General features: G+C 41.0%; 2 protein-coding genes across 4 annotated transcripts in view; both read left to right on the forward strand.

Annotated features, from left to right (window-relative positions):
- The window catches only part of Dhx40 (DEAH-box helicase 40), a 44011-nt gene extending 35164 nt beyond the window's left edge, over nt 1–8847 (forward strand). For both annotated transcript variants that reach the window (XM_041665682.1, XM_041665683.1), the window contains exons 15-18: nt 3181–3275; nt 4793–4862; nt 5756–5984; nt 7582–8847. In XM_041665682.1, the coding sequence (XP_041521616.1) occupies nt 3181–3275; nt 4793–4862; nt 5756–5984; nt 7582–7721 (534 nt within the window). In that variant the 3' untranslated portion in view covers nt 7722–8847. The remainder of the gene's footprint in view (nt 1–3180; nt 3276–4792; nt 4863–5755; nt 5985–7581) is intronic.
- Nucleotides 8848–18159: 9312 nt separating this feature from the next.
- Cltc (clathrin heavy chain) overlaps nt 18160–24133 on the forward strand; it is a 59613-nt gene continuing 53639 nt past the window's right edge. The window contains exon 1 of one of the 2 annotated variants that reach the window (XM_041664083.1): nt 18160–18509. In XM_041664083.1, coding sequence (XP_041520017.1) covers nt 18468–18509 — 42 coding nt within the window. In that variant the 5' untranslated portion in view covers nt 18160–18467. The remainder of the gene's footprint in view (nt 18510–24133) is intronic. The other variant, XM_041664084.1, reaches the window with a different exon arrangement.

Here is a 24133-nt window from a genome sequence, read left to right on the forward strand (position 1 = left end):
GACAGACTGTACACATACTGCAAGAATAATAGTGCAGGACAGACTGTACACATACTGCAAGAATAATAGTGCAGGACAGACTGTACACATACTGCAAGAATAATAGTGCAGGACAGACTGTACACATACTGCAAGAATAATAGTGCAGGACAGACTGTACACATACTGCAAGAATAATAGTGCAGGACAGACTGTACACATACTGCAAGAATAATAGTGCAGGACAGACTACACATACTGCAAGAATAATAGTGCAGGACAGACTGTACACAAACTGCAAGAATAATAGTGCAGGACAGACTGTACACATACTGCTCTTGCACATGAGTTCCCAATACCACATCAGGTGATTCATAACTGCCTGTAACTCCAGCTCCCAGGAATCCATTGCCTCTGACCTCTCTACTGCACTCACCTGCACATATTCATGAAGGCACACACATTTACATAATTTAAAATAAGTATTTTAAAAATAATATATACACCTCTCAATGTTTCATGATATTTTATGTGCAGGTTTTGTTTTGTTTTTGGTGTATATGTGTCTGACTATGTAGCACTGGCTTGCCTGGAACTCCATATATATCTTAGGGCCACCCCAAAGTCAGAGATCTGCTGCCTCTGCCTCTGAAGTGCTGGTATTAAAGGTAATCCCTTTCTAGATATTCTATCCAAAACCAGGCCTTAGGTTTCGTTTTGTTTTATAGCATCATTCTTAGCTCTGTGAAATTCTAAGCATTCTTGTTTGTAGTAATAAGAGCGGCGGGGCTGCGTCCCCAGCACCCCGGTTGCCTGCGCGGCTAGCTTATGCCCCGAAATAATTACACGGACACTGTGTTCTTTTAAACACTGCTTGGCCCTTTAGCTCTAGCACTTACAGGCTAATTCTCACATCCCGATCAACCCATCTCTAATAATCTGTGAGAACCGGTCTTACCGGGAAGATTCTAGCCTAGTCCATCCTGGGTCAGAGCTTCATGGTGTGTGTCTGCCCAGGAGCGGGGCATGGCGTCTCTCTGAGGTGTCTGCTCCCGAGAGGAGAGCTGTGGAGTCTGAGCTCACTTCCTCTTCCTCCCAGCGTTCTGTTCTGTTTACTCCTCCCACCTATCTTCTAACCAATAAAATGGGCCAAGGCAGTTCCTTTATTAGCCAATGACCTTCCTCCATCATTTCCCCTTTTTCTGTTTAAACAAAAAAAAAGGCTTTAACTTTAACATAGCAAAATTACATATAACAAAACAGTTATCAAGTAAAAGTTACAATAATCTTTATCATAACTAAGGAAAACTATAACTATAACTAACTATTCTTAACTCCATCAAAGACTCCAGAAAGATACAATACTACCTAAGCAAACAAGAAAAAAGCAACTTTTAAAGCTCTAGAAATGACAGAGACATCTCGCTGCCTGGACAGTCACCCAAAGTTCCTCTGTACCATTGGGGCATCCATCTTCAGCCTTCAGGCCCATGGTATCCAGCAGACATTTCCATAAAGCAGGAGAATTCAAAGTCAGTTCAGTCACTATCTGTTGTGTCCTGCAGAATGTCTCGCAGACTCTTTCATGAATCCGGAACCCCGAAAGATCATCTCACCTTAGGCAAGTTCAGTAGTCCTCTCTCTATGGGTTCTCTGTGTCCAGTTTATGGAATAGTCCAGGCAAGAGCAGTTTCTTGCCCAAATGGCTATCAAACTCCATAACGAGCCTCTTCGATGCCCATCTTCCTCTTGAAGTAGATTGGTGCTGCCAGGAGCAGAGTGTCTCATTGTCATGAAAAGTCCTAAGTTATTAAAACATTTAAAATGCCATATTCTATAATCTTTGAAAAATATGAAGAATGCCTATCTAAAATATATCTATGCACATCTAGAAAATCTTAACTAACATGACTACAAACTTGACTATTATGATTATCTATTAACAATCTATATTTCTAATTATACATTACATTTTTAAATGAACTACACAATCACAGTTCCTTAATCAAGATCAGAAACACATATACATATAACAAAATTGACCTTAAATTTAAATCACTAAAACAAAATCCATATCAATGTAAATTATTCATATCTCTATCATATCCCCCTTTAAATGTAAAAGAACGTTTATAAACCATATTTGGGAACATGGGCGCAGTTTTTTCTCTCCAAACTGCTTCCTGCAGAATGGGGGCGTCGTTAATTAGGTCTTTCATGGTATAACCTGTGTGCTAGTTTCATCTCAGTTGGCAGTTGAGCGAAGCAATTTTTTGAAGGCGTGCACAGGAACCATTCAGGAGGACGTGGTCTATCATACCACATTGGGATGGAAGCAATCCACAGACTCTCACCCTCTGTGAAAACAAAATAAGAAACTCCTTTCCAAAGTATCATATCCTTAGATCCAAATTCAAAATATCTATGTTGGATTAGTTCAGCAGCATTTATAAATAAATATCTTTTAGCAGCTGTTGCTCCTTCCTCAGCATTCAAATAATTCAAAGAGAACATAATAGCATACAGTATCAAAATTCTCTGTGTATTTTCCATCTTTGTGCAGCTTTGTTTTAACCTCTATTTAGTTTATTTTTACTTTTAACTCTTTGCTTTTTGAGACAGGTTAAGTACTTGGGCAGATACTTATTTTCTGCAGATCTCCAATGTTGTTTCTGAATAGCTCTCCTGAATTTACTCTTTCCTCCAAATTCCAGCCACTTTGGTCTTTTTAGTCTTTTGGCATTGTTTCCTTCTGGATTCCATTTGGATTTTTCCTTTTTTTTTTTTTTTGAGACTGGTTTTCTCTGTATAACCCAGCTGTCCTGGAACTTGCTTTGTAGACCAGGCTGGCCTGAACTCACAGAAATCCACCCACCTCTGCCCCCCTCCCCCCGCAGTGCTGGAATTAAAGGCATGCATCACCACCGCCTGGTTTTGGATTTTCTTTCTTATGTCATAGTCAGAATTTTTATTGGTATTAATTTCCTGTCTCTTGGGTCTTTGTTTCCTTTTGTTGTCTGATACATAGTATTCTGTCAATTATTTTATACTGTGTGTCTTTTGATTATTTTGGGTACAAGGCTAAATCTAATCCTTCTTACAATATATTACCCAGAAGCTTTTAGGAATGTGAACTTTAAAAAAAAAATTAGATCATATTGTCCTGTGATCTTTTTCACTGAATACATATTCTTTCTACAGCAAAGTGATTTCCCAAGAGAGACTTTTGAAGGGCCTAAACATGAAGTACTACGAAGATGTCTTTGTGCAGGCTACTTCAAAAATGTTGCTCGAAGGTGAGCATTATGCTTGAGCATTGAGCATTAAGTTCATAAACACTACTGTATCTAATTGCAGTGGTAAAATATTTAAAGATTGAAGGTTTACTATAGATTCTGTGGTGATGATAACAATTATAAGAAATCTTTTCATAATTGTCATCTGTGCACAGGGAAGTACTGTGATTCAAACTGGGGTACTGGAGTCAAGGCAAGATAGGAAGAGCGTACATACTAGGCAGATGTGTCAACATCTAAAGCAAATGACAAGGGTTTTTGTAGTTTTGTGGCCCCAGGTAGCGTGTAAGAGCCAAACAAGACAGTGGCATCCCTGGCAAAGCTTAGATATATGGACTATCGGGACTCAATTAAGATGGGTTAAAATAAGGGTATCTTTGTAAGGAAAGTAGGAACACTGGTAATGGGAAATTCATTATGGATCACATAAGTAAATATTGTAAGGATAATGGCGAAAGGAATTAGATATACTCAGAGTTGGCAGGGATAGTGGCTTATGTCTGGTCTCCTGGCACTATCATCTGAGAGAGCCTGGGAACAGTGATAACACTATGAAAGTTGGGATGAGCAAATGTTCCAGCATGAAGAATATGAAAAATAAAGGTGGTGCTGATTCTTAATTGAGTTGTTTTGCTTTAAAAGATATTATTAGGATAGTGGTGATATGTCAGTGGGATCTTAGGATTTGATGTTAATAATGCGTCAGTGTTAATTTTCTGGTTTGGTGGCTTAACTAGGAAGGAAAATGGCAAGCATTTGGTAATAATGCACCGGTGAGGTATTGGACTGGCAATTTACTGCTCAGTACTTCTAGTAAAAAAAATTATTGTGTCCTTTATGTAGTAATTTTCTGTAAATTTAGTTTATTTCAGAATGAGATTCAGGGTCAGAGAGAGACCCTGTCTTAAAAAATAAAGTTGACCTCTGGTCTCCCTATTTATATGCATGGGCACATGCACACACGTACAAAATTATTGAAGAAAACGTTGAGATGAGCTAACATTCTGAAGTTACTTTCACATAAACATATAATTGTAGGGCTGGTAAAATGGCTCAGTGGATAAAGATGCTTGCCTTGCAAACCTGATGAGCTCAGTTTGAACCCTGGAACTGAAATAAGGGTAGAAGATGAATTGACTCCAAAGTTGTCCTTTGTCCTCCACATATGACAAAGCATGCATGCACCCCTGCCCACATGCATTAATATATATTTTTAAAGGTATAAGGTATAAACCCACTAGTTAAATCTCTTCTGTAATAACAGCTTCCTTTCTTTAGAATTGTGATGAAAAAAGGTTCTTACTGTATAGATACTCATTAGGAGAATATATAATTTGAGCTTGGGCAAGTGTTTATATGGCTCCTTTAAACTAGCTCTTGTGACAATATTGTTTGTTACTTAAATGGTTCTTCTTTCCCAGGTAAACTTCTGCTTATTTTAGTAGTAAAATATTATATAACAGTTAACTTATTGCTTTGTTATTTTAGTCGTTATCCTTTGTTTTTCCTATGTATAGATCTGTTGGCAGAACGTTTTGCACAATGGATGGGCGTGGAAGTCCAGTTCATATTCACCCTTCCTCAGCAGTAAGTACTTTTTTCCTTTTTTGAAATAGGATCTCTGTGTAGCTCAGGCTAGATTCAAGCTTCTTTTGCCTTTACCTCCCAAGTACTGAGATTACAGGTTTACATCACCTTGCCTTGCAACAATTGCCTTTGTGGGTTTTTTATTTTTAATTTTTTAATTTTTTTTTGTTCTGTTTTCTCTTATAGTACCTGGGACCTTGCACATGTAAGGCAGGAATTTTACATCCCCTGCCCTTAAAGTGCCCTTTTTTTTTTTTAAATTACATTTTGGGGGAGTGTGGAGAGGCACACACATTAATGCCAGAAAATAACTTGCAGGAGTCAGTTTTCTCCTTCCACCACGGGGAATCAACTCTGTCAGTAGAGCCATCTTGCCAGCCCTAATTCATCTTATTTTCAATAAAAGGTAGGCTTTTATAAGTGTAGTACTAACATACCAGTGTCTTCTAGTTTTCATTTCAGATTTTTACATCTCTTTTATGTAGAGCTTAAAGGTATTGGTTGGCATATGACTTTTGTTTTTTGTTTGTTTGGGTTTTTTTTTTTTTGTTTGCTTTTTGAGGCAGGGTTTTTCTGTAGCTTTGGAGCCTGTCCTGGAACTAGCTCTCGTAGACCAGGCTGGCCTTGAACTCAGAGATCTTCCTGCCTCTACCTCCCAAGTGCTGTGATTAAAGGCTTACACCACCACTGCCCAGCTATGACTTCTGTTTTATAGGAAGAAAATAAACATTCAGGTTTCAGGATATTATCTTCTTTTTATTTTGGAGCCAGAGTCTCTCTCTATAGTCCTGGCTTTCCTTATTTTCTTGCTCTAATGTAGAATAGGGCTGATTACTAATAGTTGTCCTTAAATGAAATTTTTGTATTCATTTAAGCCTTATATTTATTTATAGCTTCATGAACAGGAAACCAAACTTGAATGGATTATTTTCCATGAAGTATTAGTTACCACCAAAGTCTATGCAAGAATTGTATGTCCAATCCGTTATGAATGGGTGAGAGACTTACTACCCAAGTTACACGAACTTAATGCACATGATTTAAGCAGTGTGGCTAGACGTGAAATGAGAGAAGATGCAAGAAGAAAATGGACAAATAAGGAAAATGTGAAGCAGCTAAAGGGTGAGTGAATTGTTTGTTCTACTATTTTTCTGAGATAGGGTTTACTTTGTAGACCAGAGTAGCCTCAAAGTTGTGGTAACCCTGTGATCTCAGTATCCTGAATCCTGGGATTATTGGTGTTCTCTTAACTTTGAAACTGTCTTCTCCCAGTGTTTTTATTTTGTTTTGTTTTGGACAGTGTTCTTCTGTCAAGGAATTGTCCTGGCTGTCCAGGAATTTGCTCTGTAGATCAGGCTGGTCTTGAACTCAAGAGTTCTGCTTGCCTCTGTCTCCTGTGTACTGGGATTAAAGGTGTACACCACCACTGCCTGGCTCATTTTTTTAAGTTTTATTTTTCCCAGTTTTACTTACTGTTTTTATTTTATCAAATATTGTGACTTATTACCTCCAAATTTCTATTTTTCTAACAGGTTTTCTGAGCAGTTAGGACTATAGATGGAAGATATAAACAGTTGTGGTGATGAACTGTAGTATAAAACACAATTATCTCACATACATTAAAAGCTTTTTGACACAACTTTTTGAGGCAGAATGATGAATTGTATTATATTCAACATCCCTGGGAAATAGATGGTAGAACATGTTGCTCAAGAAGTCACAGAAAGGTTTCTTGTTGAAATAGAACTTCACCATGTAACTCTGGCTGACTGGACAATTGCTAAGTAGACCTAGCTGGCCTAAGTTCATAGAGATCTATCTACTGCTGACTCCCAGGTGCTGGTATCTCCAAGTACACGAACACCATTCCTGGCTCATCCAAAGGTTTTTTAAATATGGTAATCACTAGATGTTTTATTGCAGTATTATAATACTGTCCTATGTGCTTGAACTAGGGTTAGTTTTTCTGACTGGTTGGCCTTCATGAATCTTTTTGTTATTGTTGTTTATTACATTTATTTATTTGTGTGTGTTTTCTATATAAGTTTGGGCAGAGGACAACTTGTGAGAGTTCGCCTTCTCCCGTCACATGGATCCTGGTGATTAAATTCAGGTTGACAGAGTTAGCAGGAAGCACCTTTACCTGCTGGCCCATGTACTTTTTGTTATTGTAGTGGTAGTCCTAGAGTCTTGTTCGTGTGAAGTATACATTGTACCACTGAGCTCAGCATCCTCACCTGTGTGCTCTTTCAGCCAGACTTTAATCAAGACAACCTTTAATTACCTTGATGATCTTTTCTCTTTAAAAAACATATTTGTAGCTGGGTGGTAATGGCGCACACCTTTAATCTCAGCACTCGGGAGGCAGAGGCTGGTGGATCTCTGAGTTCGAAGCCAGCCTGGTCTACAAGAGCTAGTTCCAGGACAGGCTACAAAGCCACAGAGAAACCCTGTCTTGAAAAAAAAATTGTATGTTTATGATGTGTGTATTCATATGTGAACATGTGTGTGCATGCGGACAGAGGTCAGAGGGCAGCCTCAGTTATTGGTGATTGGTCTTTGTTTGCTACAGTGTACTCTAGGCTAGCTGGCTTTGGTGCTCCTTGGTATTTGCCTGTCTCCACCTCTGATTTTGCTATACAAGTGCATGCTACCAAACCATCTTCCTAGCCCATTTTTCTTAATGTTGAAAATCAGGATATCTTTGCACTGTTTTCAGATGGAATATCAAAAGAAGCTCTAAAGAAAATGCAAAGAAGAAATGATGACAAATCTATCTCAGATGCACGGGCTCGTTTCCTTGAGAGAAAGCAGCAGAGAACCCAGGACCACAGTGACACATTGAAGGAAACAGGCTAAGCAGTGGACCATCCAATTCAGGAAGTAGGAAAGCAGCCAGGAAATGTGTTTCTGTTTTGCCAGTTATTTCAGACAGTACAGCAAGAGGAAGTGGTCAGTAGCTGTTCCTCGCTTGTGAGCTAAAAGAAAATCAGAATTTATAAATCACATCTCATCAATACCAACAAATGACATTTTGAAAGAAAAGACTGGGTTGCATAATCACAGGCAATGGTAATGAAAGATGATACAATATTTTCCTCACTTCTGTTTTGCTGGCCTTAACTGGTATCAAATGCTGTCACAGATATTTTCAAAGAACACTGAATTGTATTTAATCAGCGTGTATTCCATTTGCATTGAAGCATTAAAGATTATTTTCTTTAAATCTCTTTAAGGCCTTCTTATTGCTATTAGAGTAGTGTTGTATCAGGTATGTGACCATTTCCTTCAGAAGGCTAAACTTACATAAGAGGTTTTTACTCAGCAATACTTAGATATCTAACCATTTAATTGCTCCAGAGCTTTATAGATATTTAAAGACTCAATTAGTAAATAAAATTGCCTATGGAAGGATTTTTTCTTAAATTAATCCTACTCCTTAAATTGATTTTTCTGGGATTATACAAATTCCTTTTTATATAAAAGTATATTGTTTAAAACAGTAGCTATAGCCATTAACCAAAGGACAGATGTATATATACACACACGTGCACGCACACACATATAACACACAAATTCTCTTACCTGTTCCTACATACTTGTGTCAGCCCTGTATGTAGATGTGACAGTGCTTTCAAGCAGCGCTTCCACCAGGCCTACTCCTGACTGCAACTGTTTGGGTTGGACCATTTAAACACCTGTTATGCTAATCTGGGATTTTCAAAGCAGTCAACACTTCAGTGTTTAAAATTCGAACCTTAAGGCTAATATTACACTCAGGCCACACTCAGCACTTGCCTACTCTTGTTTACTGCCTTGTATTGTAGTTATGTGTGTATATGTCTGTCTTCCTCATTAGATTATACGCTCCTGGTGGGCAGGGTCTATGTCTTTCACCTTTGTATCTTTCATGGCACCTAGCATAGTGTTTTGCACATAGTAGTCACTCAGTATTTGTTGAATAAAGCTATTAGTGTCACTAAAACTCAATAGACAGTATGTGGATTTATTTATTTATTTCTGTATAGCCCTAGTTGGCCTGACATTGCTATATAGACCAGGCTGGTCGATCCTCCTGCCTCTGCTCAAGTGATACACATACCTCTCTCTCTCTCTCTCTCTCTCACACACACACACACACACACACACACATACACACACGCGCGCGCGCCACTATACCTGGCATTATTTTGTATATTTTTGTGTGTGTAAAAATTAGGCCAAATTTATTTTATTAAGTAATTATATCCTTTGGTATCTAAAAAGTTTTAAGTTCAGTGGTTAAGTACTTGAAGTACTTTCTGAAAAATTGGTGATAGCCCAAATCTTGCTTTTCATTGATGGTAAATAATAATTTTTTTTTTTTTTTTTTTTTTTGGTTTTTCGAGACAGGGTTTCTCTGTGGCTTTGGAGCCTGTCCTGGAACTAGCTCTGTAGACCAGGCTGGTCTCGAACTCACAGAGATCCACCTGCCTCTGCCTCCTGAGTGCTGGGATTAAAGGCGTGTGCCACCAACGCCCGGTAATAATTTCTTTTTTTTTTAATTTTTTTTTTTATTATTATGTATACAATATTCTGTCTGTGTGTATAACTGCAGGCCAGAAGAGGGCACCAGACCTCATTACAGATGGTTGTGAGCCACCATGTGGTTGCTGGGAATTGAACTCAGGACCTCTGGAAGAGCAGGCAGTGCTCTTAACCTCTGAGCCATCTCTCCAGCCCAATAATTTCTTTGAGTGTTAGGAGCATTATTAATTTATTCTTTTAAATCATTTAGTCCTTCCAGTTTTTCTTTTCAGGTACATAATAAGTATCCCTTAGATATAGGGATATGGGTGGATTCTTGGAATGCAAGCTCTTTTATAATCTTTTTAGATTTATTTTTATCTTATATGTATGGGTGTCAATTTTTCTGTACATATAACTATGTACCATGTATGCTTGGTGCCCCTGGAGGCCAGAAGAGTGCATTATTAACTGGAGTTACAGATGATTGTGAGCTTCCATGTAGGTGCTAGTGATCAAACCAGGGTCCTCTGGAATAGCAGCCCATGCTTTTACTTTCTGAGCCATCTCTCTAGTTCCTGAAAGCTTTTTTTTTTAAAAAAAAGATTTGTTTGTTTATTTATTTATTTATATCCTGCCTGTAGGCCAGAAGAGGGCACCCGATCTCATTATAGGTGGTTGTGAGCCACCATGTGGTTGCTGGGAATTGAACTCAGGACATCTGGAAGAGTAGTCAGTTCTCTTAACCACTGAGGCATCTCTTCAGCCCCCACCCCCCCCGAAAGCTTTTTTAAATCAGTAAATATTAACTACCAAATTCTGTATCATAGTCCACGTTCTAATTTCATCACTTGTTCTAAATAATCTCTCTCTTTTTTTTTCCAGCTGAATGAAAGTAGACATGGAGGAACTCCAAGAAGAGGAATTTTAAGAGAGAAATATGCCTAATCTTTTTTCATTGTTATTTGTTCGTTTTGAGATAGGGTTTCTCTCTATGGCAGTAGTTGTCCTGGAACTTTCTCTGTAGACCAGGTTGGCCTTAAACTCAGATATCTGTCGCCGCCTGTTTGTTTCCCAGCTGCTCAGACTCCCAAAATAATCACACAGAAGCTGTATTACTTAAATCACTGCTTGGTCCATTAGCTCTAGCTTCTTATTGGTTAACTCTTACATATTAATTTAACCCATCTCCATTAATCTGTGTATCACTACATGGCAGTGGCTTACGGCAAAATTTCTGCATGTCTATCTCTCGCAGAGGCTCCATGGCTTCTTCCTGACTTCACCTTCTTCCTCCCAGCATTCAGTTTAGTGTATCCCCCCCCCCCACATACACTTACCTAAGTTTTGTCCTGCTCTGCTATAGGCTCAAAGCTGTTTCTTTATTCACCAATGGTATTCACAGCATACAGAGGGGATTCGCACATCATGCCTCTGATTCTCAGTGCTGGGATTAAAGGTGTGTACCACACCTCTCAACTATTAATAATCTTTTAGACTTTTTTCCAGTTTGAGATTCAGCAAAGGATCATGTGCTATATTTAGTCTGCTCTTCTTCCTCCCCTCATTTCAATCTGAAAAAAAAAATCTGCAGTCTTTAACTTAACAGAATTATTTTTTAAAAACAACAACAAAAACAACCCTGAGTTGTTATTTTATATGGTAGCATTGGTTTGGATTTCTCTCTTCTTCCTAAGGCTGTGTATGTGCATGCACACCACCTCATGAAGAACCAGGGATTGACATCAGTAAGGTCTATCACTTTCACCTTACTGTTTGAGGGCTTACCAACTAGTTAGGGTGGCTGGCCAGCAAGCCCCAGGAATCATTCTGTCTCCACCTACCAGTGCAGGGACTGAGCTGCTACAGCAGTATTTAACAAGTGTGCTAGGATCTGAACTCAGGTACTCATGCTTGTACAAATCTACCCTGCTCCACCGTTACACAGTTTTTACTTGAATGCTTCTTAAGCTATCAAAATCTCTTCTAGGGTATCACAGCTGAAAGTATATAGTATTTGCCCTTATTAGTGATGCTAATCTTTATTTTATGGTCTTTACGCAAAATTTCTTCAACTTCTTTTAAAATTCCAAAGTAGGACTGGAGCAATGAATGGCTCAGAGGTTAAGAGCACTGGCTGCTCTTGCAGAGGTCCTGAATTCAATGCCCAGCAACCACATAGTGACTCACAGCCTCTATAATGAGATCTGATGTCCTCTTCTGGCATACAGTCATACGTGAAGACAGAATGTTATATATGTAATAAATAAATAAATCTTTTTAAAAAATTCCAAAGTACTTCAGGGCTGGAAAGAGAGCTCTTTTGGTAATGGCACTTGACCCAGTGGAGACTGAGTATGATTCCCTGAACCCATATAAAGAGTGGAATGAGACAACTAATACTAAGAAGTTGTTCTTTGACCTCCATATATGTGCCATGGCACACAAGCCCACACAAACACATCATTCCTACACATACATAGAAATAAATATTTTCAATTTAAAAAGTAGTTTTAAGGAAAGATACTTTAGGATTATTAAAATATCACATTACAAACACAAAGATCTATATCAGGTGGTGATTCTTGCTTGAATCAGCTTCAAGGATTTTTTTTTTTTTTTTAAATATTTATTTATTTATTTATTTATTTATTATGTATACAGTATTCTTTCTGCGTGTATGCCTGAAGGCCAGAAGAGGGCACCAGACCTCATTTCAGATGGTTGTGAGCCACCATGTGGTTGCTGGGAATTGAACTCAGGACCTTTGGAAGAGCAGGCAATGCTCTTAACCACTGAGCCATCTCTCCAGCCCCTCAAGGATTTTTTTTTTTAATTTTTTTTTTGTTTGTTATGAAACACTGTCTCATGTATAGCCTAGACTGGCCTAAACTGATTCTTCTGCTTTCATTTCCTAAAGTCTGGGATTACAGACATATGCCATCAGTGTTGGGGGCTGAACTCAGGGCCTCATAAACACAATCATTTTATCCTCTGACATCTCTGGCTCCAGGGAATTTTTTTATAGTGTGTGTTTGTATATATTGATATTATTGGTATATACTGGTATCTTGGTATACATTGGTGTGTGTGTGTGTGTGTGTGTGTGTGTGTGTGTGTATTGGTATTCCTTTAAAAAAAGAACTTCCAGCTGGGCGGTGGTGGCGCACACCTTTAATCCCAGCACTCAGGAGGCAGAGGCAGCAGGCAGATCTCTGTGAGTTCGAGGCCAGCCTGGTCTAGAAGAGCTAGTTCCAGGACAGGAACCAAAAAAAAGCTACGGAGAAACCCTGTCTCGAAAAATAAAAAAAAAAAAAAAAAAAGAAAGAAAGAACTTCCAGTAAACATATGAGTTCTAGGTACAACATGGACTAACACAGAATTAGAAAGCTCAAGGGCTACACACATCTGCATTCATACACTCACAATTTAAAAAAAAATTTCCATCTAGAGAGATGTCTTAGTGGTTAAGAGTACTTGCTGTTTTTGTAGAGGACCAGCATTCAGCTCTTAGCACCCACATTAGTAGATCACAATAAGCTGTAACTCCAGCTCCTGGGGATCCAATGTCCTTTCTTGGCCTCCATATGCACTCATATGCACAAACCCAAGCAGAGAGGCATATCTCTACTAATAATTAAGAATAAAGGCTGGGGGCTGGAGAGATGGCTCAGTGGTTAAGAGCATTGCCTGCTCTTCCAAAGGTCCTGAGTTCAATTCCCAGCAACCACATGGTGGCTCACAACCATCTGTAATGAGGTCTGGTGCCCTCTTCTGGCCTGCAGACATACACACAGACAGAATAACCTCTGAGCCATCTCTCCAGCCCTTTAAAAAGTCTTTACAAAATAATTTAACATCTGCATATTTGACTTTATAGAGGTTGGAAAATATATAAGGGCATACATTAGGTTATAATTCCTTAAACCTTCATTACTGAATGAACCAAAACTTTACTAAGTTTCAGTCCTTAACTATTCTGTCCTGAGGTCGTGAAAGTTTAGTAAAAAGTATATACACTGCTACTGAGATCTAACCTTTCAGTATGACAAAACTGATTATTGAAGGAACATGTTTGTGGGTCATATTTTGCTTTGACCTGGAAACAGTAATACTTCTAGGTCATGAAAAAGACAGTTCTACATATTTACAACTCAGGGAAGGAGCTGGGAGGTAGTAGATAAAATGCTTACTATGCAAGTATGGAGTCTGATCGTCAGCACCCATATTTTTTAAAGGGAATTTTAAAAAAAAATCTAGGCATGGTGATGTGTGCTTATAATCCTAGTGCTTGGAGGAGAGGTGGGGGAGAGGGCTATCTCTTCAGCTCCTGGGTCCCAGTGAGAGACCAAAACAAGGTGGATGGTTTGGTTCCTAATGAACATTGGAGTAAATATGTATTATGCATAGACACACATAAGAAATTTGGGAGGGAAAGACCTGTGACAAATCTCTCCTAGGCTTGGCAGTGATGGTGCACGCCTTCGATTCCAGCACTCAGGAGGCAGAGAGAGAAGAGGATCTCTGTGAGTTCGAGACCAGCCTGGTCTACAGAGTGAGCTCCAAGACAGGCTCCAAAACTAGAGAAACCCTTTCGAAAAACAAAACAATAACAAACAGTTCCTTCATTTTATCCTCATTGCTTTTGCATTCAACAGAACCTCTCAAGCTTTTGTGACTTGTTACTGGGTGGGGGAAGGGATGTGATTGGCATTTATTGATCAGCATGGTTAAAGTGCTTCCACATTGGGCTGTGATTCTACTATATTTAAACCAATGTTCTAAGATGACTTTTGGGGGAGAATGGTTTTTCAGACAAGGTCTTATTCTGTAATCCAGGCTGATCTGGAATTTACTATGTAGCCTAGGCTGGCCTCAAATTCAAGACTGAGCTTCCTCTTGATTTAGCCTTCCTCCCAAGTGCTAGAATTAAAGGCGTGACCCACCACATTGCCTTAAATAACTTTGTAAGGGAATGTTCCAAGCTATTTCCTTTCTCTGCAAGGATCTGTCAGAAAATATGGAAAGGACCTGTTTAATGTAACCAGATTGGTTGGTTCCCACCAAGCTGGTCTTAGCCTCTCACTTGGAACATACATATGCTAATAAGGTGAATATCCCACTCAGACCTTACTGCCATTCTGACACATTATAAATCTTGCCTATACAGCCGTTCAAAGAAAGTTTGACAGTGAAGGATAGCTTATAAACTCCATTTCATACTGAACTTTGCTTTTCAAATGTTTCTGTCCACCCCTCATCCTTGTTGAGGAACTTTGCCTGATCATAAAGAACTGAAACACTATGTTGACCAATTCCTGAGACCCAAGCAATATTCGCTTTCTTAGAGACAAGTGCTATGGTGTCCTTTTATCTTGCATGAAAAGATAAAGCCCTAGACTAGTCCTGTTGGGATTTTTATCAGTAGTCCTAGAAGGCTGAGATATATCAGAGGTGCTGTTTAAATGACAAAATCAGTTATCTTACCTGTGTAATTCCAAAGTGTCTTTCATGGTTTTATTAAAATCTGAATTATATTTGATATGAAGCATTAGTTTTAGAGTTCTGCTTTCAATTTGTTCTTTGACTATCTGAGGAATGCCTTTACTCTGTGACTTTTACAGTATGGTAAGCTTAAGCTGTTCTTTTTTTTTTTTTTTTGGTTTTTCGAGACAGGGTTTCTCTGTGTAGACCAGGCTGGTCTCGAACTCACAGAGATCCGCCTGCCTCTGCCTCCCGAGTGCTGGGATTAAAGGCGTGCACCACCACCGCCCGGCAAGCTGTTCTTTTTTTAAAAGTCAGTTTTTAAAAATACTTTAGTTTTGGGGTTGTCTTAAGATGAACAACTGTGCCCAGGTGGTAGTGGTGCACACCTTTAACCCCAGCATTCAGGAGGCAGAAGCAAGTGGATCTCTGTTAGTCTGAGGCCACACAGAGAAACTCTGTCTTGAAAAGACAAAAAGTGAAAAACTAGGTAGGAATCCTACAACAAAAGGGTTGTCTCTTCATTTTTTTTTTTTTTTAAAGACAATGTCTCTATTTTAGGGTGATCTTGAACTGCCATCAATCCTCCTGCCTCACCTAAGCAGGTGCAGATTCCTGGCTATCAAGGTTTTTGTTTTGAGGCAGGGTCTCCTGTTGCTCAACCTGACTGATACAGAAATACAGTCTTGAATTCCTGATTCTCCTTCCTAAATTTCCCAAGTGCCAAGTGCTGGGATTAAAGAAGTGTATGTATGTACCACCACACCCATCCTAAAAGTGGTGTTTTTAGATTTTTGTTTTTTCCAGGAAGGTTATACATATTTAGAGTTCCTGGCATAAAATATAGGTACTGATAAATAATATAGTTTTTTTGTGTAGGTTTTGAGAAACTAGAATTACTCAAAATAATAGCTCAAGCAATGTATTTTTTAAGGCACTTAGTATGCAAGGGGCTTCTATTCATAATACTGTAAAAAGAGCTTTAATTTAAGACCTTGATCATTTAGGAACATGGCTTCTTTACTAAATCATCCGAAACTAAAGCCAGGCTGATGAGTCATCCATTGCAGCAGTCCATTCCGCGTAAAAGAATGACTCTGGATAGCAGAATTTGTTTTAGGGCTTATTAGGTTATCTGTTTTAAGGCAGGACCTAAAACCATGCCTTTCAGGTACAGTTTAGGAGACTTGGTTTCGAAGGTAGGGAACTGCCTTTCTCCTGTCTCTATGCGGCATCGATACTTAGCATAATCTCATAATATACATCTTTCGTTACAAGTTACTGATCTTAAAAAGACATGCCAGTTTGGGGGCTGTTTTAGTTTTGTGGGACAGAGTCTTGCTATGTGTGGGGGTTAAACATGTGTACCACAATACCCCCAGCATTGGGTAATAACTGATTATCATGCGGCTCTTTTCTCTTTGGGGAAAAAAAAGCACACTAACTTTTAAATTTAAGGTGCCTTTGCTGAGAGAAATCTGCTTAGTCATTTTAGCTGCTTTTGGTGTTTTTCCCCCAATACTGTCTTTCATAATTAGGATGTGAGAAAGCGCAGGCCTTCAAGAAGGCAGTTCTATTAATAAGCAAAATAATTTGGGATATCACAATTTATTTTTCTTCTTCCTAAATGATTTCTGAAAACAACTGATTCTTGAAATTTCTATGTGTGATGACATAGCAGTCCTAGGACTCAATTGCTTTGGAGATTCTAAATATACTTAAAATTACAGGGTCTGTATGAAAATGTAAGGCACTTGTCAATAAATTAAATTGTGGTGATCTGTTCATGACGTAGTTCTTACATCCCAAATTCTGAGGCTGAAAATGCAATTCGACTTAGCTACTGGCATTTCTGCAATAAAACAGTAACTACCTTAGAATTTTAATTTAGAATTTGCCCACTTCTAAAAAAGTACTTAAAGCCTCATATTAAAATGGTCATATCAAACACTGCAGGACAGAGCCCATTCAAGTGCTTGTCTTAGTAAAATAAAGTAAATTATGCAAACAGAGCATCCTACAATATGGTGGCAAGGTTGTTCTTCACAACCATCTCCGACTGCCCTCTTACTGGCCGGTTTCTTCTCTCAACAAGATTTGGGGGTGGGGTGGGGTGTTGGGAGACACTAAAAGCAACTAAAATGACTAGGCAGATTTCTCTAAGCAAAATTGCTTACATGAAATTATTGTATACTCAGTAGGGACTTATGTTCTTTAGGGGAAAAGGGCAGGGAAAAGTCTTCTCAAGAACTTTCAGAGGAATTAAAAAAAATACAAAGACGAAAGGCATTGAAGTCTATAAACCTTTCTTTCACTGGTGCTATTGTGAAACACTACATCTTATAGTTTATCAAGGACTGTCAGTGGCTAACGATGCTCCAGGTACCTTAACGCAGGGGGCAGACATGGTGCTCCGGTTTTGCAGTGCTTACACTGACAACACACACTGCTCCTACAGGCAACGTCCTCCTAACGCCTGACAGTCAATCCCTTCGCTCCAAGAAAGCCCCAGAGGTCTCTTGCAGCAGCCCCCACCCCCATCTAAACAAGTCATCTGACGCGGCTGAGCACTCCGAGTCGTCAAGGCCGAGCTGATCTCTACACGAGGCGGAACTAAATCCACCAAGATGTCCGCGGCAGCGCTCCCCAGGGCCAGCCTGAGCCACGGCTCACATGGCCTTCAGTGTCCTTTGAGGTGGAACTCGGAGAGCCGGCCGGTTCTCCCCGCGTCAGCAGGGCGTGCGTCAGGGCAGGGAGGCTGGCGGGCCGGCGTGGTCCCCCTCCCTGAGGTGTCAGCAACCACCCACTGCGTGAAACCGGGCGGGGGAGGCCGCCCGAAGAGCGCTGCGGCGCGGCCGTTTTCCTGAGTCACCCCGGCGCCCACGCCGCGGCCTCCGCCTCAGGAACTCGCTCTCCTCACGCCCCGGCCGCCACGCCGGCAGGGGGCCCAAACGCCACCTCATTCCCAGAAGCCGCGGCCATTGCCTAGCCCTCGCCCTCCGCTCTGGCAGCCGTCAACCGACCCTTCCCTACCCGCATCACGTGCACCGGGAAGTGCGTGGGTGGGTCCTACAGCGCCTGCGGAAATGACGTCGGTCGCCCCGAGTCGCATGATGTGGCAAAATGTTAAAAAAAAAAAAAAGGAGGGGGGAGGGGAGGAGGGAGCAACCGGAGCCTGGGGAAAGTGATGAGTCTAAAAAAAGTAGTCCCTGGCTTCCTCTGTTTCCCTGCTGTCGCTGCGGCGGAGAGCGCTCCGCGCACTGCGTCCCTGAATTCCTACGCCCGACCGCGGCGCGGCGCTCGTGGAAGGCTACATAAGGCGGAGGGGGTGAGGAGGCTGGGCGGAGTTCTGCCCCGGGATCCTTCCGCAGGGCTCAGCCGTTTCCGGAGTCTGCGCTGCTCCCGGTTCCGCCATTGCGGCTCTCCCGGCCCCTGGAGCCTCCGCCCCCGACCTAAGCTCTTTCGTCTGCCTGCCAGTTTCCTGCGTCCCCGGAGAGTATCCAGCTGAGTCCAGCCTCCCCCCCTTCCCCTTCTCCTCCTCTCCCTTGGAGAGCCCGGGCAGGCTCTGCCCCGTAGCCCCAGTGACAGGAGGAGATCATACCCCCCGACAGCACCATGGCCCAGATTCTGCCAATTCGTTTTCAGGAGCATCTCCAGGTGTGTGTGGGTCGGGGCTGCTGAGGGCCTTTCCGAGGGTAGTGGGAAAGAAAAAACTGGTGGCCCGGCCCGAAAGGGATCGAGGGGAGCGGAGTGTGGGGGGGGGGTTCGGTTTTGGCGTAGATGGAGGAAGGAATACTGTCTTAAAATCTTAAAGGGTTAAGTGATATTAGACTACTATGGAAATGACGAATCGGAGTGCAAAGGGCGGCGGGGCCAGGCCTTACGTCTGACGGCCTCTTATTCTGCTTCCTGAATTGCAAGAACTGCGCATACTAGACTAGAACCCCTTCCCTTTTTACCCAGTTCATTCATTTGGGTTGGGGGGTAGGTGGGAGAGACTCTCGCACGTTTCTCCCGGAGCTTGAATTCTCGTTAACCCCGGGCCGATTCAAGGCTGTCACCTTCCCCTGGTCTAGTCCCATTTCCACATCGAGTCTGCACCCAGAAATTGTGTGGCGGGTGGCTTGGGGAGGAGCAACCTTCTTCATCCTCCCTCTGCAGTTCACAACCGAGAAAGGCACCTTGGGGTTGGATTAGCAGTGGCTTGTGTCTTGCCTTCTCCGAATTTATAAGGAACCGAAGGTCACTCACTGCGGGAACAGAAAGAAGATAGAATAGAGGGGCGGCTAGGGGCGGTGTCAGCCTCAGGGAGCATGGGGTCAAGGTCCCAAGGGGAACGCACACATTCTTCCTTTCTTGGTTTCTTCGTGGGGTGCTTTAGCTCTTAGCTTCACTTTGATTCTGTAAGGTAGGCAGTGCTATTTAGAGGCTATTTGTGGCCTTTTGGAATCTAGCAGGTAGCTGTGGGATTAGGGCAGGAGTATGTCTCAGAGGGCTGTGTGGAATTCGGCAGAGCCTGATAGTGCGTGCATACCTGCTCTGAGCCAGTACCAGACTAGTTGATCTGTAACTGACTTTCTTTTTAGTAGGCTGGGGCGTCCTTCCCCCCACTGTGCCTTATCCTGGAGTCAGTACACCATTGTCTAGCCTGGCAGCATGCCAGCGGTTGGCCTAGACAGGTGACCATTGGAGGGCTTCGCTGAATTAAGCTTCTTCAGAACTGCTGATTTTCCTGGTTCACTTGTCCTGACTCTTTAACATCATTATTTATTCATATTCAGTGATTTCGCCCAACTATCCCCATGAGGGAACCTGCTTTCAGCTCTGTCTTCTGAAGGGCTAATTTCTGAAAGAAGGTGCAGTGGTCTGGTAATAATAATAATAAATAATTGGCAATATGATCACAATTATGCAGATGTCTAAAACATGACAATACTAATCAAGAAAGAAATTGTTGTCCTCAGTTCAAACTTGTTTGGGTTCCCTCTGTTAAAAATGAATATGAACAATTAGTGCCTTTGCACTGTTTCTGCATCCTAGTGAACAATGGTTTTGTACACACTAAAGTGCACCAGAAATAAATACTTTTCTGCAAACATGTTTATAAACCATATGCAAGAGAAACAAAGGCAGTTGCTAATCATTTTCCATGACAATGGTTTGCTCCTTGGTAAATCTTATTTGTTGATCGTTGGTTGAGTAATAGTTTTTCATTTCTATTATATGAGACAAGAATTGTTGAATGGTCCTAAAGATTGGAATCCAAACTTGTCCTTAATTAAAATAAATTTGATGCAGGTGTGGCATGTGAGTAGCAGTTTCTGCAAATAGTTGCAACTGTTTCCTTCTAAAATGTGAAGATTTTGAATATTTATAAAATAGCTTTACAAGTATTCTTGAAGATCTCGGATGTTGATTTTTTTTTTTTTGGTAGGACCGTGTTACACTTTAGCTTAGGCTTGGCTGGTAGGATTCCACTCCAGTAGGTAGTGGTCAATTACACCAAAAGCCCTAATCATTGTTCTCTTCCAAGATGATGTATCTCCTGACCTCAGGTGTTTATCCCCTCTTGAACTCATCATTGTAAGGGTTATTCAGCTATTGTCCTCTGCCGCTCTGCTTAGCAGAGAACAGTTTTCTAAAACACACAGGAGAACTGGAAATGAGGAACTAGAGAGCGTGGAGTTAACTTGTAAAACTTAAAAGTTTAAGCTTTTAAGATGCTGTAAATAAAAACTTGCTCTTAACCCGGACAGTGGTGGCGCATCCTAGCACTCTGTGAGTTCGAGGCCAGCCTGCTCTACAAGAACTAGTTCCAGGACAGGCTCTAAAACTACAGCGAAACCCTGTCTCAAAAAAAAACAAAACAAGCCAGGCGGTGGTGGCGCACGCCTTTAATCCCAGCACTCGGGAGGCAGAGGCAGGCGGATCTCTGTGAGTTCGAGGCCAGCCTGGTCTACAAGAGCTAGTTCCAGGACAGGAACCAAAAGCTACGGAGAAACCCTGTCTCGAAAAATCAAAAAAAAAAAAAAAAAAAAAAACTTGCTCTTTATTTTCGTGAAGATCTATCATCAAGGCTTGGAACATCAATCACATCATATCACATTATATAAATGTAAATATTTTATGTGATGAAGGAGTTTTTGTCAGAGTTGCAGATTCTGAAGAAATTGTAGGCTGCAGAATTCAGTAAATTTGCCAGCCATCAAAACCCTGTGTCAAAATACAAAACAATAACAAAACCCCACTGCCTGAAATTCTCAATTCTTGGCATATTAAGCATCTTTGTGATTGGCACATTCTGTTTTACTCTTAGTTTTTGTTTACAAATCTCCCCACTCTGTTCTCCCTTTGATCCATACATGCAGGCGTGCAGTATGTTGCTGAGTTGAATAGTAGGATTCTTGCTAAGGTTTTGGTTTTCAAAGAGAAAGCAGGGTTTTGCTGGGATGAAGTAAATGCTTAGACGGACTAGGAGAGCACATTGCCTGGAATTAGTCTACCATGGAAAGAGTTTCTCAACTAAAGATAGATTGTTTTTTTTTAATTTTTAAGTGTTAGCTTACTCAGCTTTTAGGAGTTTAGCTAATTTTAATGAAAATACTTGTGGTCGGATTGGGGAATACTTTAAGGTATGTAAAACTATAGTTTTCATTTTAATGCGGTGAAATTTGTAGTATTAGGAACTTGGTAGTTTGCTGTTGGAACAATTGTTTCTGATCATAGCTGGGATTTCTATCTTTAGGGACATGGTGATGATAAATGAGTACCAGAGAGTGACGAGAACAGCAGATTCTTGACCGTCCCTTTTGTGTTGTTAGGCACTTTTCTGTCCTTGCTCAGTCCTTGGCCCTTTCTCTTACTGACAATGAAGGAGGACTGAGGTAGTGTTCCAGACCATAGTCAGAATGGGGCCTATACCTGGGAGTTCTAAAACAGTACTTTAAGCATGGAATGATTTTTTTTTTCCTTCCCTTCCCTGCTCCCCTCCATCCCTCCTTCCTTTTTTTGAGACAGGGTCTTACTACATAGCACAGTCTAGTCTGGAGCTCACTATGCTTACCAGGCTGGCCTTGAACTCTGCGATCTGCTTGCTTCTGGCTCCAGAGTGCTGGGATTACAGCACATACCAGCACACCTGGCCATAAACCATCTATTTTTGAGACAGTATCTTGCTAATTTGCTCAGAGTGTCTTTAGACTCAAGCCTCCTCAGTGTTGGAGTTCTAGGCCTGCCACCATGCACTGCTGCAGTGATTGCCTTTAAGAGATGCCACGCAGGGACTGGAGAGATGCCCAGTGATTGTTACTCTGAGAGCACCTGGGTTTGGCTCCTCACACGCAAATGATAGCCCACAGTCATCTGTAACTCCAATTCCAGGAGCTCTTCTGACCTCCGAGGACAGTACACATATACAGGCAACATGCTCCTGCGAATAAAATAAATAAATCTTAACTTTTAAAAAAGAGAGCGAGAAGCTCCACAGATTTCCTACTGCTGCTGTTTCCTGTTGGACTTTGATCTTAGCTCTTTAAACTTACCTGTTTAAAGTGTGATCAGTGATGTGATAACGATGAACAAAGGAGGGCTCAGGCTGGTGAAACAAGTGCTGACTACCAGAAAAAGTGAGCCACTTTGCTTTACACTGGTGGCCATATTAAAACTAAACATAGAGATGGAATTTATGTTTTATTTAACTCATTGCACTGAAAATACTATTTTATCATGTAATCAGTATAAATTTGCTATCATTGTATTTTACTATTTTTGAGCATTTTGGTTTACTTTAAAATTTTATTCAAAATGGGTCTTACTATGTAGCCCTAAGTGGCCTGGAACTCATGTAGACCAGGCTGGCCTCAAAGTCAAAGAGATCCACCTACCTCTGATTCCCTAGTTCTGGGATTCCAAAGGCATACACCACCATGTCCAACTTACTTGATGTTCTAATAGTTGATTCAGTCATCAGCTACTAGTTATTTGATTCAAACTAATGTAAAATGAGTCACAGTATCCAAGTTTCAAGAGCTCAGTGTGAGGTGTTGTTTATGGCCATGTATTTGAATAATACAGATTGCATCTTGGGTTCTTGTTTCATTTGTAACTATGGGCGCTATCTCTGTGTAGATCTTTTGTATCTGAACATTTGATATATAGAATTTAATTTTTTTTTTTTTTCCCGAGACAGGGTTTCGGAAACAGCCCTAGCTGTCCTGGAACTAGCTCTTGTAGACCAGGCTGGCCTCAAATTCATTAAGATCCACTTACTTCTGCCCTGCTTAATACAACGTTTTTAAGAATTAGTGATCTGGCCGTGGGTGGTGACGCACGCCTTTAATCCCAGCACTCAGGAGGAAGAGGCAGGTGGATCCCTGTGAGTTCGAGGCTAGCCTGGTCTACAGTAGCTAGTTCCAGGACAGGCTCCAAAGTTACAGAGAAACCCTGTCTCGAAAAACAAAAAAACAAAAAAAGAATTAGTGATCTGAAATTGTGTCTCCCTTCAAATCTGTGAGCTTTCATTGTGTGACTTTGGTATAGTTTTTTTTTTTGTTTTTGTTTTTTTTTTGTTTTTTTTTTTTTTTTTGAAGAGGACACCAGACCTCATTACAGATGTTTGAGAGCCACCATGTGGTTTCTGGGAATCGAACTCGGGTCCTTTGGAAGAGCACGCAATGCTTTTAACCCCTAAACCATCTCTCCAGCCCTTTGGTATAGTTTTTAATTGTTCATAGGGCAGATATTTTTCAGAAATATCAGTAACCACATCTAATAAAATACAGATATGGGCCGGGCGGTGGTGATGCACACTTTAACTCCAGCACTCGGGAGGCAGAGGCAGGCAGATCTCTGTGAGTTCAAGACCAGCCTGGTCTACAAGAGCTAGTTCCAGGACAGGCTCCAAAGCTACAGAGAAACCCTGTCTAGAAAAACCACACAAACACACACACACAGGAATACTAGCCAGGCCTTTAGTAGTGTACCCCTCCCCCTTTGAGGCAGTATCTCACTGTAGACCAGGCAAGCTCAGAAATTGCTAAAATTGTATAGTTGCTATACATTTAGAGTGAGAGCAGCCTGTGCCCACTCACCCTACTCTTTTCCTGTTTGGTTTTGGGGTTTTTTTTGGGGGGGATAGGGTGTATCTTAGCTATGTAGTCAAGAAGGCTGGTCTCAAGCTCATGGTCTTAGTGGTAATGGTGAAGTGAATATAGACTGAAGTGGGAACTATGTTCATAGTTTGTAGTCCTTTATACTAGAATGAATTCCTTTTACATATATGC

The sequence above is a fragment of the Microtus oregoni genome, unplaced genomic scaffold (genome assembly GCF_018167655.1).
Source record: "Microtus oregoni isolate MIOR12 unplaced genomic scaffold, Mior012 000015F_ref0000493, whole genome shotgun sequence".
In the NCBI taxonomy this organism is placed as follows: domain Eukaryota; kingdom Metazoa; phylum Chordata; class Mammalia; order Rodentia; family Cricetidae; genus Microtus; species Microtus oregoni.